The sequence below is a fragment of the Brienomyrus brachyistius genome, chromosome 17 (genome assembly GCF_023856365.1).
Source record: "Brienomyrus brachyistius isolate T26 chromosome 17, BBRACH_0.4, whole genome shotgun sequence".
In the NCBI taxonomy this organism is placed as follows: Eukaryota; Metazoa; Chordata; class Actinopteri; order Osteoglossiformes; family Mormyridae; genus Brienomyrus; species Brienomyrus brachyistius.
The window spans coordinates 2420366-2435851 of NC_064549.1; the positions used below are offsets into that span (position 1 = coordinate 2420366).

General features: G+C 48.3%; 3 protein-coding genes and 1 long non-coding RNA gene across 16 annotated transcripts; 2 read left to right on the forward strand and 2 right to left on the reverse strand.

Moving 5' to 3' along the window:
• The first annotated feature begins 72 nt into the window (after positions 1-72).
• LOC125711801 (ELMO domain-containing protein 1-like) lies at positions 73-7453 on the forward strand. 4 transcript variants are annotated; one of them, XM_048981108.1, is made up of 11 exons: positions 73-495; positions 1084-1166; positions 2857-3002; positions 3335-3363; positions 3459-3556; positions 3671-3800; positions 4194-4327; positions 4631-4699; positions 5282-5332; positions 5904-6037; positions 6180-7453. In XM_048981108.1, the coding sequence occupies exons 2-11, from the start codon at positions 1150-1152 to the stop codon at positions 6353-6355; spliced, it is 984 nt and encodes a 327-aa protein (XP_048837065.1). In that variant the 5' UTR covers positions 73-495; positions 1084-1149; the 3' UTR covers positions 6356-7453. The 4 variants fall into 4 exon arrangements, with proteins under 4 accessions (XP_048837065.1, XP_048837064.1, XP_048837067.1 ...); XM_048981107.1 differs by lacking the exon at positions 73-495 and adding an exon at positions 502-684; XM_048981110.1 differs by lacking the exon at positions 73-495 and adding an exon at positions 712-820.
• Positions 4219-5568, reverse strand: LOC125711802 (uncharacterized). The gene is made up of 3 exons (XR_007383107.1): positions 5396-5568; positions 4711-4789; positions 4219-4349 (listed from the first exon to the last, which is right to left on the reverse strand). It is a non-coding gene; the product is annotated as an uncharacterized LOC125711802 (long non-coding RNA).
• A 601-nt stretch (positions 7454-8054) lies between the features above and the next one.
• On the forward strand, positions 8055-12962 carry kbtbd3 (kelch repeat and BTB (POZ) domain containing 3). 10 transcript variants are annotated; one of them, XR_007383304.1, is made up of 5 exons: positions 8749-9207; positions 9991-11623; positions 11767-11894; positions 12105-12159; positions 12548-12962. XR_007383304.1 is itself a non-coding variant. In XM_048982469.1 (4 exons), exons 2-3 carry the CDS (start codon positions 9008-9010, stop codon positions 11588-11590), a joined length of 1800 nt encoding a protein of 599 aa, XP_048838426.1. In that variant the 5' UTR covers positions 8055-8110; positions 8981-9007; the 3' UTR covers positions 11591-11623; positions 11767-12962. The 10 variants fall into 10 exon arrangements, 7 of the variants coding, with proteins under 7 accessions (XP_048838426.1, XP_048838429.1, XP_048838427.1 ...); XM_048982469.1 differs by adding an exon at positions 8055-8110 and having other exon boundaries at positions 8981-9207; positions 11767-12962; XM_048982472.1 differs by adding an exon at positions 8074-8110 and having other exon boundaries at positions 8985-9207; positions 11767-12962.
• Positions 12963-13133: 171 nt separating this feature from the next.
• LOC125711988 (sarcolipin) lies at positions 13134-14868 on the reverse strand. Its single transcript, XM_048981557.1, has 2 exons — positions 14725-14868; positions 13134-13825 (listed from the first exon to the last, which is right to left on the reverse strand). The coding sequence occupies exon 2, from the start codon at positions 13696-13698 to the stop codon at positions 13600-13602; it is 99 nt and encodes a 32-aa protein (XP_048837514.1). The 5' UTR covers positions 13699-13825; positions 14725-14868; the 3' UTR covers positions 13134-13599.
• Positions 14869-15486: the final 618 nt, after the last annotated feature.

Sequence of the window (15486 nt, forward strand, 5' to 3'; positions counted from 1 at the left end):
TCAGTGAACCCCTATAGGCGTTTTTACGTGTTTTACGTGTTGCACAAATATTATGCCCCATTAGTGTGGACTTTGAAGGGCAGCTAGTCGAATGGAAAACTGACTGGTGGAATACGGATCCTTGCGTTTTAATCTAGGAAATAGCGCGTGCACAGGGACCGCTTAATTCCATTGTCGTACATCTCAGTAAAACCAAAGGGCAATTGTTCAAGAAGTGGACAAACTGGAATCATTACTGCATTTAAGTCAAAATTGTGTTAAGACCTGCCACAACTCAAATATTACTGTATATTAGGGGGGAAAATTAAAAACGTGAAATGACAGCATTCTGAACAGCGTATCGATCAAAAGTCTATGGAAGGTTACACTTGAGCCTGCTAAGAAATCCGGTCAGGGACACAGCAAAACGTGACAATAATGCAAAAACACTGAGACGGGGACCAGAACCTGATTAAAGGAAACGCAGCGCATTTCCCCGCAGGATCCGCAACGGAGGTAAAAACAGGGCATTTCATCATGCTTGGGATATGGAATAGGCTTTAGATTACCTTCAAATGCCAGCACATCACCGATCTTTCTGGCATTGGTTTGCATCACTGGGGAGAACAAGAGAATCGGCATTTCTGCAAGACGTCTGACGATTATCCTGGTTTGGCCGCTAGCATGAATTACACTTTGTGATACGTGCGTATTTTAATATATACTTCAGTTCTGACGCCTGCGCGGCGGATTTTATTCCGTTATACATCATATTAAAGAACGGCTACGAGATGCAAAACACACGCGTTAGGGAAATGTAAGAGGGACAAAACATACGCAGGTCATTCTTCATACAGTAATATGAAAATGATAAATATTTTCAGGGCGTAGGTCGGGTCTCCGCACAAGTCGCCGCAAAATACACGACGGGCGTGTTTCGTATGTTGGGCGCTTACTTAACGAGGCAGATTATTACCGGGAATTTTATTCCAAGGTGAAAAAAATGCAGTGAAATGAAAGCTTGTTGCTTTTGGGGGTCTAAGATGCATGTTATGTAAGCGCTGTTCACAATTTCAAGCCGTTTAATGATAATGTACCGTGCAGGAGCGCAGACTGACACCTGAATCTTAGAGGAAACCGAGACGGGCAGGAAGAGGCAAGCAGGACAAAATGAAGCATTTTCTGAGGTAGGTCTCTTTTGCATCTTCATGGAGACAAAACCAGCGAGGTGCCGTTTTATTGCATAATGGTATTTTTAGTTCATGTGGGTTTTATTTAAAATAAATAAATCTGTTTTAATAAATCTTATTTTATCTTTCATATTATACTGCTCCGTCATTTTGTCTTGCGCTTAAAATAACAAGTTAAAAAAACTATTAATCTCAGTGCACGGGAATGAGAATGACAAACCTTCATATTTGGAAAAAGACAATATGTCAGTAACAGCAGAGCATAAACCACGGTTATTAAATTGGCTTTCATTTGAATATATATGAAAAGGTGAATGTGTCATTTTTATCCGCGGATTAAAGGGTAGGCGCCGTATATTAGTCTCTAGATATGATTTAAAGATTATAAATTACCATCAGCTAATATTTGCCTTGTCTCTGTAAGGATTATTTTGAATTTGAAATTTGCCGTTGAAAACATGCAATATACATTTATTTTATAAAATGACACTACCGTCTTCCACCACTGCATTATGATGTGCTATTAAGTTTAATGCTGCTGGAATAATGTTTATTTATATGGTGAATTAATTTCTGTTTACACTGCGCATGTCCCAGACTTCGGACCCCCCCCACCCCCACCCCTAGGCTTAATTGACCAAACTCCCACGTGACTTCTCCTTGTGGAATGTTTTTAATGCATTTTGCTCTGGATCACAAAGGCAATTGATTATTGTGGATTCTGAGTAATAGGAGCCGTAGTTTATTTATGGTGAGTGCGTGATGAAGCTGTCACGAGGAATGCGGTTGTGCCTGTTTCTGCGGGACAGAAGGCATCACCGCAGACAATGTGCCAGGCTCCAGCTGGCAATGGACCCCTGCACTTGACCCTACCATCCTCGAATCTGCAGTCCCAGTTGTACCAGGACAGATTCAAAACGGATTTGGGTTAGATTGCACAAAGTTAAACCCTGAGCACACTTTCTTGGCATATAGATATGGACTGCTTTTGAGGGAAGTCATGTGACATTCTCTCTACTTAAAAAAATCAAACAGATGTAGAGAATGTAGATTAAACCTGAGATCAGTAATTAGGGCTAGAGAATAACACATTAGCATCACACCTGTGATGTATTTGAACATATGTTTGCGGTGGGTGGGTGAAGGATGCTGGTAGCCTGGACGCAGTCTGCTCCACGTCCCGATTCCCCGATCCTCGCCCCCTGCTGCATTGCAAGGTCATGCCATGCCCCAAGATGGCACTCCATTTGTCAGGCTGTCCTACTTACGCTCGCAACACGAGCCATCATGCCAGTCTGTCGCGCAGCTCACACCGAAGTCTTCTTCGTGCTCTGGGACGAAGGGCTTGTAAAAATAACCCGAATGTGGAGCGGCGTGTCAGAGATGGGTGCCGGCCCAGCGCGCGCTGGAAGGCGCAGCTAGCTCAGTGCTGCTCATCTTCTCGCATCAGTACAGAGGCAGGAGGCTTTTCAGATGCTTCACACTCTTCACTGGCCAGTGAAGCAAAACTTCAGTCATCCCCTCTGCAAAAGTCAGATGGGTAAATAATTCAGGTGAAAAAGCAGCCCCCCTCCCCCTCCCTGCCTTTGCGTTTCCATAGTGATGTAGTCTCATTTTCTTTAGGCATGATCTGATTGCCTGTGACCTGCTGAGCATGAATGTGTGCCCCCCCCTCCTCCCATTTCAGGGCACTGATGCAGTTCTTCCTGTTCCTGTACTGCGCCCTCCTGTGGCGCACACTCAAGTTCGTGATGCGAAAGGTTACGGGTCGCTGCGAGCTGCAGCGGATCTGCCACAACAACAAGCCTGGCGCCCGCAGGACGCTGAAGATCGGTGAGTGCCACTGCCGCATTTCCATGTGGTCCCCCTGCAGCCGGTGTTGTTCTCTTACACGTCTCCTGTTGTAATGTTTTAAGTGGAAAAACAAACCTTTGGTTATGTCATAGAGGGCTGCATGGCTCTGTGGGTAAGGATGAAGTGACTATCATCGGAAGGTTGTTGGTTCAAGTCCCAGGGGCGGTAAAGTGCTTTCACTGTGGGGCCAATTGTTCCAGGGACTGTCTGACCCTCCTTTCTCAAAAATGTGCATGTTGGTTTGTATAAAACAGTCTGCAAAATAAATTAAATGTAAGTTGATATGAACATTTTAATCTTTGCTTTTGCAGAGTCTTCCCTGAAATTCTCGAAGAGTGAGGTGAGTGGTCCGTCAGGGGTCACGGTGTGTCGGTCATAGGGGCAGCCTGCAGGGGGCAGCACTGCATAGTCACCTGTTTGTGTCACCTCCTCCAGCTCCTGCAGACTGCAGTGAGTGCCCAGCTGGACTCGGTGGAGAAGATAATCGATGACATCATCACCCTGAAGAACATCAACCCTGATGCGAACCCACAGTAAGCAACGTCCTGGGCTATAGGTTTTCTGAGATGCTCTACAGGAGGAACAGTAGGTATAGCATGCATGGTACATCCATATCATGTGGTGGCACCATCCCTGCTCTTCCACAGGTTGGGGGTCTCTCTCCAGGCCAGCCTCTTTCAGATTGTGGGCTACCGGAGTCTGGTGGTAGAGGTGGAGAGGCTACGCCGGGAGTCATATGACTGTGAGAACCCAAAGCATGAGGAGATGTTGCTTAAGGTGGGAAATACGTGCTTTACACACGCAGCTGGATCACATGCTAACAGTGTGCGATACACACACACATGCAGCTGGATCACATGCTAACAGTGCGATACACACACACACGCAGCTGGATCACATGCTAACAGTGTGCAATACACACACACGCAGCTGGATCACATGCTAACAGTGCGATACACACACACACGCAGCTGGATCACATGCTAACAGTGTGCAATACACACACACACAGCTGGATCACATGCTAACAGTGCAATACACACACACACACGCAGCTGAATCACATGCTAACAGTGTGATACACACACACACGCAGCTGGATCACATGCTAACAGTGTTCACACCCTGCCGCTATCCAGCTGACTGTGTCCTTCCACTGTCCCCCTGCAGCTGTGGAAGTGCTTATGCCCAGACACCCCCCTCACGGGCCGTATCTCCAAGCAGTGGTGTGACATCGGTTTCCAAGGCAACGACCCCAAGACGGACTTCCGGGGAATGGGGATACTGGGCCTGTCTAATCTCCTGTGAGCGTGCCTTCAATTAGCCCTAATGAAGACAAATTAACGAGTTTATGTAACCTGCGTAGCATAAAGACTGCTAAAGACTAAAAGGGTGCAATTTAGTGGTTAAAGATGTAAATTTTAAAAAGCAAAGAGTGGTTAAAGGCGGACCAGCCGAACAGGCCTTGGTGGTTTAATAATGAGTATTTAGCCCTGCTCAGTACCCACAGCACTGCAGAAGCAGGCTGCTCAGGCTGCTGTGTGAAGCCAGATGTGGTTCCTTGGGTCACACTGATTTCCCCTTTTTTTCCTCCTGTGGCTGTACAGATACTACGCAGAACACGACAGAGCCAATGCCCTGCAGCTGCTCCACGATTCACAGCAGCCAAAGAGCAGGTCAGTCTCACCTCTCGCCCCCTGGTGGACGTCCTGTGAATTGTCCTCACTCAGCCGTCACGCAGTTTCATGTATAAATTTAATGTACATCTGCAAAGGACAAGTGGATACAGAAGATTAACGGATGGATGTCTGGAAACACGTCCTTCTCTTTGTTTACATCATTTGCCTTTTCATTTCCTGCATGTTTTTTCACATTTAAGAAAAATGCTTTTTTTAACCTTTGCTGTTCGTCATCAAACACACACCGCCATCATGACCGTCACATCTCTCCACATCTCACGCTGGACTTTCTGCAGGGACAGCTATTTCATTCACACATTTTTATTTTTCTGTTCTCTGTCATACGTATCCAACACATTTCTTATTAACGCTATTACATGCCAACAAACATTTCCTTTGCAAGTGCAGAGTTTGAGTTATGGCTCAGTAAGAGCAGCAGGAAGTTTATGAGAATATATCCTGCCCTTATGAAAGATGTCTGCCCTCGCTGTTGTTTAATCAGCGTTTCTTCTCTTTGGTGCAGCGTGACGCAGTTCTGTCATTCTTCCTCAGCTGCATAATGTATTTTGATTTTCACAGCAAGATGAGCAAGGCAGAGTGGGAGAAGAGCCAGCTGGATAAAGCGATTGGGTAAGGGTGCCTGATAACCCCACCCACTGGTCACCTAAGCCCCGCCTTTATCTGCCTACCTACATTCCTGTAGCAGTAGCTTGAGTGCTTCTTCAGCCTGATGCTCTGTGATAAGTAGGTCGTTTCCCAGACCACAGCATGTCAGGCGGGCCACAGACAGCAGAGAACATGCTCTCATCCAGCTCCCTATCTTCTGTCTCCTTTCATGTTGGTTCAGGCTGTGATTAGCACCTGGATCAGACAGAAAGTCAGGCTAGTTGCAGGCGATTGCATCTGCGAGTATGTGTGGGGTATCACTCTGTCTCAGCCACATGAGACAAACACATTAGCGGAGTGTGGAGCCCGGGGTCCGGTTTCCCCAGAAGATATTGCGCCAAGTGGCTATGTTACAGGCCTGCATTTCCTCAGCCAGAATCGATAGCTGAGATTCACTGAGCCGCATAAAGAGCAGCATCAGGGACATCAGAGCAGGAAGGGCAGCAGAAATGTAGAGTGAGTGATCTGGGAATGACAGGCCGCTCCAAGTCACATGGACGCCCACTGCTTCTGATCCCATACTTTACCGGTGCAGGTATTCCTTCGCCATCGTGGGTATCAACATCACGGACCTGGCTTACAGGCTGCTGGTGGGCGGTGCCCTCAAGACCCACCTGTACAACGTGGCCCCAGAGATGCCCAGCATAGCAAACTTCCAGCAGACCTTCTGTAAGCAGCGCCACCTTGAGGCAGCACGCGTATCTGTAGCCTGCAATCACAGTTATTTTGAACTAAAGTCCAAGTTTGTGAAAGAGGTTCTGACATGGTTCCCCGGTGAGTTGGCTTGTTTTAAGGCTTCTCTGCCCTGCAGGTTATCTGATGCAGGAGTTTCACAGGTTCTGGATGGAGGAAGACCCCCGTGACATCATGGAATTCAACCGCATCCGTGACAAGTTCCACAAGATGGTGCTGAAGCTGCTCAGGGACCCTGACACAGCCCTGTGCCCCCACTTCTCTGCCTCCGACCTCCACATGATCACGCTCTAGTCACCTGCAAAGCTCGAACCTGGGGCTGCATCCCTCCCATCCACCCTCATGTCACTGCCAACAGGTCACACATCTACGCTACAGGGAGATTCCTGGCCTCCTGCCCTTCCCACAATCCTAAGCTCTACCAGCAGCCCTCACGACATTGGTGATTGTGCGATCGCGAGCATGGCGCTCTGTCTGAGCCAATCAGGGAGCACTCTCATTTCTCCCATGAGCCAGTCACATGACACATTTCGTCTGTAAGCCTTAGCGTGCAGATACGCTTCTGAGCTGTGGATGTGTCACACCTGTGAAACTGTCACACTTCTGGAATTAAATAAATCCAAAGATCACATGTTCCAGTGTGTCACTGTCAGACACAACTATGGTATTTCATTGCCAAAAAACAAAAACGAAGAAGGAGAGAGTGAGAATATAATTTGAGAACAGGAACTTAAAGATGTTCTGCTATTTGTGGATGTTATTGTGATAGATTGTTATGATTGTTTAATACCAATATATGTTATGTATAGATGGAAAACTGCAGAATAATTTGCTCTTTGTCAGCCAAAGCAATAATTCACCATTTTTCTAGCCAATACGCTTATAGTTTACCGTTGCTTTGGTGCAAATATTTGATTTAATTATTCAACCACATGTCAGTAGTAACTTTTAAAATGTGATGTTACAGGAACCTCATGCATTTCTGCGCTACTGCAGGTTTCCGTAGGCAAGGTTTTAAAAATATTTTTATAATTGTTTTACGTGGAAGCATCATATCAAACATGACGTATTAAGCACATTTTGTAACTTTTCCTATTAACTGTGTGTGGTGTAGTAAAGAACTTTAATTTTCAGAACGTTCATATGCAATAGATTGGATAGACAGAAACTCTGGAAGTTAGGCTTTTTGTTAAAGTTTTGTGTCTTACATTTCTCTGAAGATTGTGTCCATCGAATATATTGCATTTTGCTTTTAAAAAGCATTGTATCTAATTTTGCCACTACATTTGCTTTGCACACACGTCAAACGATTGATTGACATTTAAGTATTGTATTTGCCTATTAGCAGCTATTGTACGTACAGTGATAAGCAAATAAATTTGTGGGCGAATACGTGCTTTTTCGCTTGCTTTTTCTCATACTGTGCATGTTCTCAACCGATAAGCTGTTCATCTGTCTTCTGAACTGAAAGGAGGAGCTTGTGCTGCTAGCGATTGCAAATAAGCAACTGTCAGATGAAAGTGGAATACTGTCCTCACTAAATAATGTTACACTAGAATTAAGAAATAATAACTTGAATCCTCAAAACTCCTAAGTACAAAAATCAGAATGAAGACTTAAATGAATTACTTTCAGACGCTCGTTTTCCAGAGTAAACCCGACGTACGTGTCTGATTTTACCGATTTTATCGGTTTTGCATAAGTTTTCTGTTATGAAATATAGTTCATACTGCAACTGTGAATATTTAATACAAATATTTAATACAGTTGCGCAATTTGTTATCGTGAGGTGTACATATGTGTGGTTTCTGTAAGTTATACTGAACTGCAAGCGACACACGGGTTTAAACGGCTGGCAATGTTGCCGGAAAACGGCAAACACCAAGACATGGACAATCAGCATTTCCACTGCGAAGCACCAGCGGTGCCCGCCCCTCTGGCGCTGCAGCGGCTCTTTCCCGGGTTTTTGACGTCACTTCCTCTGTATCCAACTCTTCCGGTTCCTTCTGCAAGGTGGAGCGGCTGCTGTCCGTGGTGCTGAAACCGTGAGTAAGTAAAGTACTACCTGACGTTATTTTATAATCACACAGGAATTTCAAAACCATGTCAGACTTTGTGCCTGTGCGTCTTTTCATGTGCCTTGGTTACCTTTATTTTTTATAGCTTGTGTATGTCACGAGTAAAACAATATTCACAAGATATATAGTCTAAACATTTTGTGGAGATTCATTTATTATTAAGGTTTTTCTAGATTGAAACTGAAAGAGAGTTTCAAGATGGTTGAAAAGATGGTTTTAATGAATTTACAATAACCTTGAAAACAGACAACCACATCTGAGAATTCACTGGCTTTCTGATGGTGGGACAATTTATTGAAACACATTGACATGTCAGTCTCTCTTGCAATCTGCAGTCTGCATTCTGCGGGTCCTTGCATGAATGCAAGATTATGGTCTCCCTGCTGCGGTGCTTGTTGTCATTTATTTGACTTTGCGTTTCTCAAGAAGATGCGTCTGAAGTCGTACAGGAAAGATGGCTGGTGTGGCAGCAGTATCACCAGCTTTATAAATTGCTTGTTTTCAGTAGTGCCGCCTTTCTCCTTCATGTCGTTTATTTAGAAGATTGAGATTTGAGAAAACAGGGTCAGCCAGTTCATGGAACAACGCGGGGGGGGGGGGGGGGGTGGTTTAAGGACCTTGCTCAGGGACCTAATGATCAGGGACCCTTTGCAGTCACAGGGGTTTGAACCAACAACCTTTGGATCACAGGCACGCTGTAGTAGCCTTACTCCACACTCTGTCTTCCCCAGTCATTCATTAAAAAGATCAAATAGATACACGCATCTTCACACGCACAGTGTAATTTCACAGCACCCATGCCTCAGGCTTGCTTGGATCTCTGCCCACCCTCCCGCATTAGCCAGGTGGGGGACGGCGCGACACGGACATGTCTGGGGGGTCCCAGTGCAACGGGGCTCTGGAGAGGAGGTCCATGGTGCTGGTGGCGGAGACGCACGGACAGCAGGTACTCAGCGTGCTCCAGGGCTTCCGGGAGAGGGGCGTCCTCTTCGACTTCCGCGTCCTGGTGCGGGGGGAGTGCATCCCCTGTCACCGCTGTGTGCTGGCAGCTTGCAGCGACTTCTTCAGGTACGGAGTGGCTTCCCAGCCCCCGGTGCCGGCCTAGCATGGCCCCTTCCCCCTATTGTGTCCCAGAATGTTGCGAGGTGACAGAATTGACTGGCAGCCCCCCCCCCCCCCACGGCTCTCCCGAGGTGGCAGACAGCTGCAGCTTCTCGTGTGAAGCCTGTGGAGTATTCACAACAACAAGCGCTGTCCTCGCTGTCCATCACACCTGCTGCTCATACCAAATGACTGATATCCGTCTCCATTTCTCCTCCCTGTTGCTTCAGTCTTTGTTTTACGTGCAGCAGCTGCAGCTGGCCGGGGGTGGGGACAGTGTTTGGAAGTAACACACACAGGGAAAGGGGCTTCTGTTATGCATGCACTCATTACATGATGCGTACATGCTAAATTAAATTCAACCTAATCGTCATTGTACAAGTACAAGCACTCAGACAATGGAATGCAGTTTGGCACCTGTTCCAAAAAGTGCTAGAAATTACTTGCAATATATACACACACACACACACACACACACAGACACACACACAGACACACACACACACAGACAGACACATACACACATGTGTGGTAAATGTACACCTATCCAGTGGTATACAATACATACATAGTGTTGTATAAATAATGTGTATGTACAGCTGCTATAACTGCAGTAAAAGAATGCATATGCATATAGTGTCACTATAGTGTAAACAGACAGAGTAAATCTTAGTTGTTCTGGGTCTTGAACGCTTGATGTCAGCATCAGGGATCTGCATGCAGGTGACGCTGCGCCCCCATCTTGCGCAGGGCCATGTTCGAGGTGAACATGCGGGAGCGGGATGATGGCAGCGTCACCCTCAGCCATCTGTCCCCCCGAGCTGTCCGCGCCTTCCTGGACTTCGCCTACACGGGCCAGATGGAGATCACCGAGGAGAACGTCGACATGGTCTTCCAGCTCTCCTCCTTCCTGCAGGTCTCCGTGCTCTCCAAGGCCTGTAGCGACTTTCTTATCCGGACGCTGGAGCTGCACAACTGCCTGCAGCTGCTGGCCATCGCCGAGGGCTACGGCTCCGCCTGCCTGCAGCGGCGCGCCCTCGAGTTTGTCACGCGTGACTTCTACTCACTTACTAAGATCCCTGATTTCCTGGACATGAGCGCCAGCGTGCTGGAGACGTGCCTGTCTGCCGACGAGCTGCAGGTGCCAGATGAGGAGGCAGCCCTGCGAGCGCTACTTCTCTGGGTTGGGCACGACCCAGAGGCCCGTTGCCGTCTCCTGCCACGCCTCCTGCGCCGGGTGCGGCTGCACCAGCTCCCCGCAGACGTGCTGGAGGAGCTGATTGGCTCAGAGGCCCTGCTGTCTGGCGACGGGGATTGCGCCTGCATTGTTAGCAGCACCCTCTCTGGCCTGCGCGAATTCGCTGGTTTCTACCCGGACGCCCGGCCCGCCACGGCCGAGAGCTACATATACGTGCACAAGACAGAGGAGAACGGTGACATCCAGCACACCTTCTGCTACAGCATCCAGGCCGACCGCTGGCGCGAGCTCCCGCAGACCCACGTGGCGGACATGCCGGGCTCCAGCCTCTCCAGCTATGGGGAGAAGTTGTTTGTCACCGGTGGCTGCCGTGGCAACTGTTGCCGGGCGGTACGCCTCCATATAGCCGAGCCATTCCACAACGCCACGGACGAGGTGTGGTGCTACTGCCCCCTGCAGGACAGCCTGGCGCCGGTGCCACCCATGCAGAAACCGCGCACCATGCACACCTCGGTCACGGCGCTCGACCGCGTCTATGTTATCGGTGGCAAGACTCGGGGGGCCAGGAACATCCGCAGCCTGCTGGATGTGGAGTACTACGACCCCCTGGGCCGAGCTTGGTGTGGCGTTAGCCCATTACCCCGGGGCATATACTACCCCGAGGCGAGTGCCTGTGGAAGCGTCATCTACGTCCTGGGGTCGGAGGTGGAGATCGCCGACGTCTTCAACCCCTCGCTGGACTGCTTCTTCCGATACGACGCCGTGGCCGATCAGTGGAGCCAGTTGGTGGCAGAGTTTGGCCAGTTCTTCCACGCCACGCTTGTGAAGGCCGTGTCCGTGTGCGACGTGCTCTACCTGTGTGACCTCTCCACGTACAAGGTGTACAGCTTCTGCCCGGAGACGTGCGTGTGGAAGGGGGAGGGCTCCTTCGAGTGCGCTGGCTTCAACGCCGGCGCCATCGGCGTCGCCGACAAGATCTACATCCTGGGCGGCGACTACTCACCGGACGAGATCACGGACGAGGTACAGGTGTACCACAGCGGCCGCTCTGAGTGGGAGGAAGTGTCACCCATGCCCCGGGCACTCACCGAGTTCCACTGTCAGGTCATACGCTTCAATCGCTACCGGGACCCTTGGAAGGTGGAGCAGTGAGCCAGCGGCCGGGGGCAGCAAATCAGAGAGGGGGTAGGAGTGGGGCAGTCGGTGGGTGGGGGTGGGGGTTAGGGTACAGGGCAGGGGGCAGAGCTGCATGCGAATGCATCATGATGAGAAGCAGAGGAAGAATCTGCAGGGCTGCTAGGTTTAAGCTTTAAATCTGCTTCACCCAGTTAGACTCCCATCCACGAAGACCCACGCTGACTCCGCCCACCACCATGAACCTCCTACCATGTCCCAACATGCCTGGACACCACTGCCAGTGGGGCGTGCTAGTGGACTCATCTGCTTCTCTATCGATGTCCGTTCTGTCTGTTCAGCATTTCTAAAATACTTTCTATAGCTGGCCGGTGTTGAACGACAACCTGAGTTTGCTGTTCTGGTTAATTTCCGTTTAGACGTGCTGATCATGATTTCATCCACCGTACCCCGATGTCCGCTGATGTCTCTCTCAGCATGTGACTCTGGCATCTGCAGCTCGGACTGATCATGTGTTTGCACTGTGTTACAGCTCCGTCTATACATACTGCTCGTGCCGTAGCACTGCCCCCTGCAGGAGAATTCAGGTAGTGCCTAAAATATCCGACGCCTTCCAGGCTTTCGCCGTGTTTGCTGCCCATTTCCAGGTTACTTTGCCCTTTCCGGCACGGTAAAACAGGGACATTTCCATGCACAAGTAACGAAAGACAGAAGGAACCAAACCACAGCTGTCACAGGAGCGTGCTCCAATGTAACACATCTTTAAACGTGCTTTTTCAAGCTTACGGTGCCACACTCACAGGTGCACGGCAGATGCACTTTTGCAATATGAATAAATAACACAGGGAAGTGGACATTTATGGTCCTGAAAGTAAAAATCCATACCAAGATTTTGTTTTAACCAACGTTTTCAGTACTCTGACCGTGACACGTAACGTTCAACGCGTTGGTTGAAACAAAATTTTTACTTTGCAGACCTGAATTGTCTGCCTCTGATCGTCCCTGAGGGAGTGAGGCTTGCTGGAGCAGACCTTCGTCGGGGCCCGGATGCTAAGCACTGACGGGGACTGGTAGGACCGCGGTAAGAGGACCCAGGCTGTCATATCAATAAGCATGCAAGCTGAAGCAGCAGTTTTAGAAGACCCACACAGGAAAAACAGGAACATGGCCAAAAATAGGAAGAGCAGTAGGTATCTATGGTACTTTATGTAATGTTATTGGGTTGATCGCCAAAGATTTGGTTTGATGTAACCAGAAAACATCTAAAGGTATATTTCCAGGCTTATAACGATGGAATGGCTTACAGTTTCGACGTTAACTGGCGCATAAAAGTGTCCGATTCGTGACTTGTTTGGAATGCTGCAATAAAGTGTGTCAGTGTCAACATGAAGAGGTGCTGGCAGTGCGTTGCTATGACAACACAGCCGACAGTGGGGGGGGGGGGGGGGTTCTGCACAGATCATCTGAAGTAGACACGCCGATCTGAAGACGTCATTGCTCCTGGCCTAAATGTTCTCAACTGGTGATTTGGCTCAAATCACAAACGGACAGAATGCACCAGTGACCTCATTGTTTTTTATTGCACTAATTGTAAACAGACCTTTTTCTAACACTGATAGGCCTTTCGATTAACATGAATAATTAGTGTGGCATCTTGATGCACATGAATTAATTACAGTCAGCCTTTTTTATTCAATTAACAGTTTCTGTACAAGAAAATAAACCGAAACAGGCAGATAAACTGAATGTCGTCTCAAATATGATCTAAAAACACACAAAAACATACTAAAACAAGCACAGAAATATTATTGGCTAGAATGCATTTGTTTAACTTTCTTAAAGTTAAAGAAGTTTAAGTGTTGATGCATTTAAAGGCTTGAGGGAAAATGGTCACAGTGATACACAATAAATTTAGGTGTCAGATTCGAGATGGGGTTCCGTTTACTGTTGGGGGAGCGGTACCCTGCATGACCTCTTCTCATGGTCGGTACCTGCACCCCACTCCATGCTTCACACCATCTTCACTCCTACGAATTTTGGTAGGATCTGACCAGCAGCCACATCAGCAACACAGTGATCAGGACGATCATGAAGTTGAGGAAGAGCTCCTGCACGGATCGTTCCATCCTGCCAACGGAGAGGGGGGGTGTGTCAGAGGTGGGAAGGGCAAAGTCTGAGACAGCAGGCCGGTCAACAGTCGGTGGCTGCAGAGGAAGGTGGAGCCAGGGGTGGTGCTGTTTCTCACCAAGGAATCTTGGAGGAAGGACAACAAAGGAAAGAGAAGAGGGGGGAAAGGGTTGAGCTGAAATTTTGACAGGAGCTTGCAGCACTGCACACAGTTAAAAAGTAAAAACATGAAGTGACCTTGAGTGGGGGGTCTGCGTAAATAAATCACCATAGTACAGAGCTGGCCGGAGGTGGGGGGTGGAGTGAGGCACTAATATCAATCATGTGCTTTTTTAACACCATTTGCCAAATGCACAAATGCTCAGTATTGTTTTCACCCGATGTTGCCAAAGGGTCCTTCTAGAAGCGCAGATGTCAAAGATGTTACCCCTGATTAGGTTACGGGGAGTTTTTGGCTCACCAAGCAACCAAGACGATCGGTGACTTTCTAAAAATACAGTATGCCATCCAACAATATGGGGGCATTCCAGGATCCCTAAAGTCCAGCCCACCTCAGTTAGCATAGTGTCAGCTGCCAACCCTGTCCATAAAAACGCCACTTAAAAAAGCTTTCGGGGAATGCCGATAAAATGAAGACTGGCTGTCATAAATTCACACTGCATGTGATGCTTCTGGAATTTCCATCCCAAAATTACAGGTAGCATTCGACAGGTGACGGACCTGAAGCATCTCGTATTTTTTCCCCACAATTTGAGAGCATCCTGTTAGTGGCAATAAATTCCTTCCCGATTCAAAAATCACACTACATTTTACAAATTTCTCCTGAACAAAAAAAAATCCCTTGATTTTTTTGCATTTTTCTACACTTTATGAGCTTCTACGGTTCCTCTCCATGTTACATTCTTGAAGTTGATAAACTGCTTTTGCGTTACAGAAATTCAGGTTATAAATTGTGCTGCCAAAAGGATGCAGCGACACTGATGCGAGTCGCCAGACGCCGGGGTGGAGGCTGCAGGTAGCCCTACCTGGCAGAAGGTGGGAACACGGTCTCTGCTCTGCTGGCGGGGCGTGAATTCTCAGCTCAGGGCGCTTCTGGTTGTGCTCTCAGGCTCGGACAGGTCCTTCTGGTCCAGGTCTCACTCTGGTCCCACTAAAATAATCAGGGGGGGGGGGCAAGGGGGGGGCCATACACGCGAACGTGTCACACTGCATGCACTCACACCCCTACTCTGGGGCACCATCAAGGGTTTTTAGGGTGGGGACAGGTCTGATTTGTGAACTGGGCGGAGACTATACTGTTGAATGATTGGTTGGGGAAATAGATTAAGCAACAGCAAAAGAATTGTCACTTTTTATTAAATGAGACGTTCGTTTCACTGCAATTTGCTGAGCAAGCTCTCATACTCACGGTTTCCTCCTTAGAGTTTGCATTCCTGCTTAGAGACAGTTTCCTTATTCAGCAGCTTCATCCAGTGCCGACCCCCTCCCCCAAAAGACTGGTGACACCCCGCCCCGATCCAGCGCAGTGGGCACTGGGAGAGGCTGAGGCTGTTTATTAGAAGAAATTAAGAAAAAATGCATTTTACTGACATGTCTGCTTCTGGGGATGCAAGAATGACAGGTATATCAGGAGAGCGCATCCCCATCAGAGCCAAGCTCTTGCACTGCGCTGGCGATGATAGCGGCCTTAGCAACAGCAAACACGGTGAGCCCCTGTGCTCAGGTGGCCTCTCGGTCATAACAGACACGCCCACTGATGCCTGACGATTGGCTCCGGGATCCAGCGA

Bases quoted from the DNA above. Each gene is read 5' to 3' on its own strand.
- LOC125711801 (XM_048981108.1), top strand. The intron at 4,328-4,630 runs GTGAGCGTGCCT...GTGGCTGTACAG, and splicing joins CTGGGCCTGTCTAATCTCCT to ATACTACGCAGAACACGACA. The intron at 5,333-5,903 runs GTAAGGGTGCCT...TTACCGGTGCAG, and splicing joins CAGCTGGATAAAGCGATTGG to GTATTCCTTCGCCATCGTGG.
- LOC125711988 (XM_048981557.1), bottom strand. From the start codon at position 13,698: ATGGAACGATCCGTGCAGGAGCTCTTCCTCAACTTCATGATCGTCCTG.
- kbtbd3 (XM_048982469.1), top strand. From the start codon at position 9,008: ATGTCTGGGGGGTCCCAGTGCAACGGGGCTCTGGAGAGGAGGTCCATG. The intron at 9,208-9,990 runs GTACGGAGTGGC...CATCTTGCGCAG, and splicing joins GCTTGCAGCGACTTCTTCAG to GGCCATGTTCGAGGTGAACA.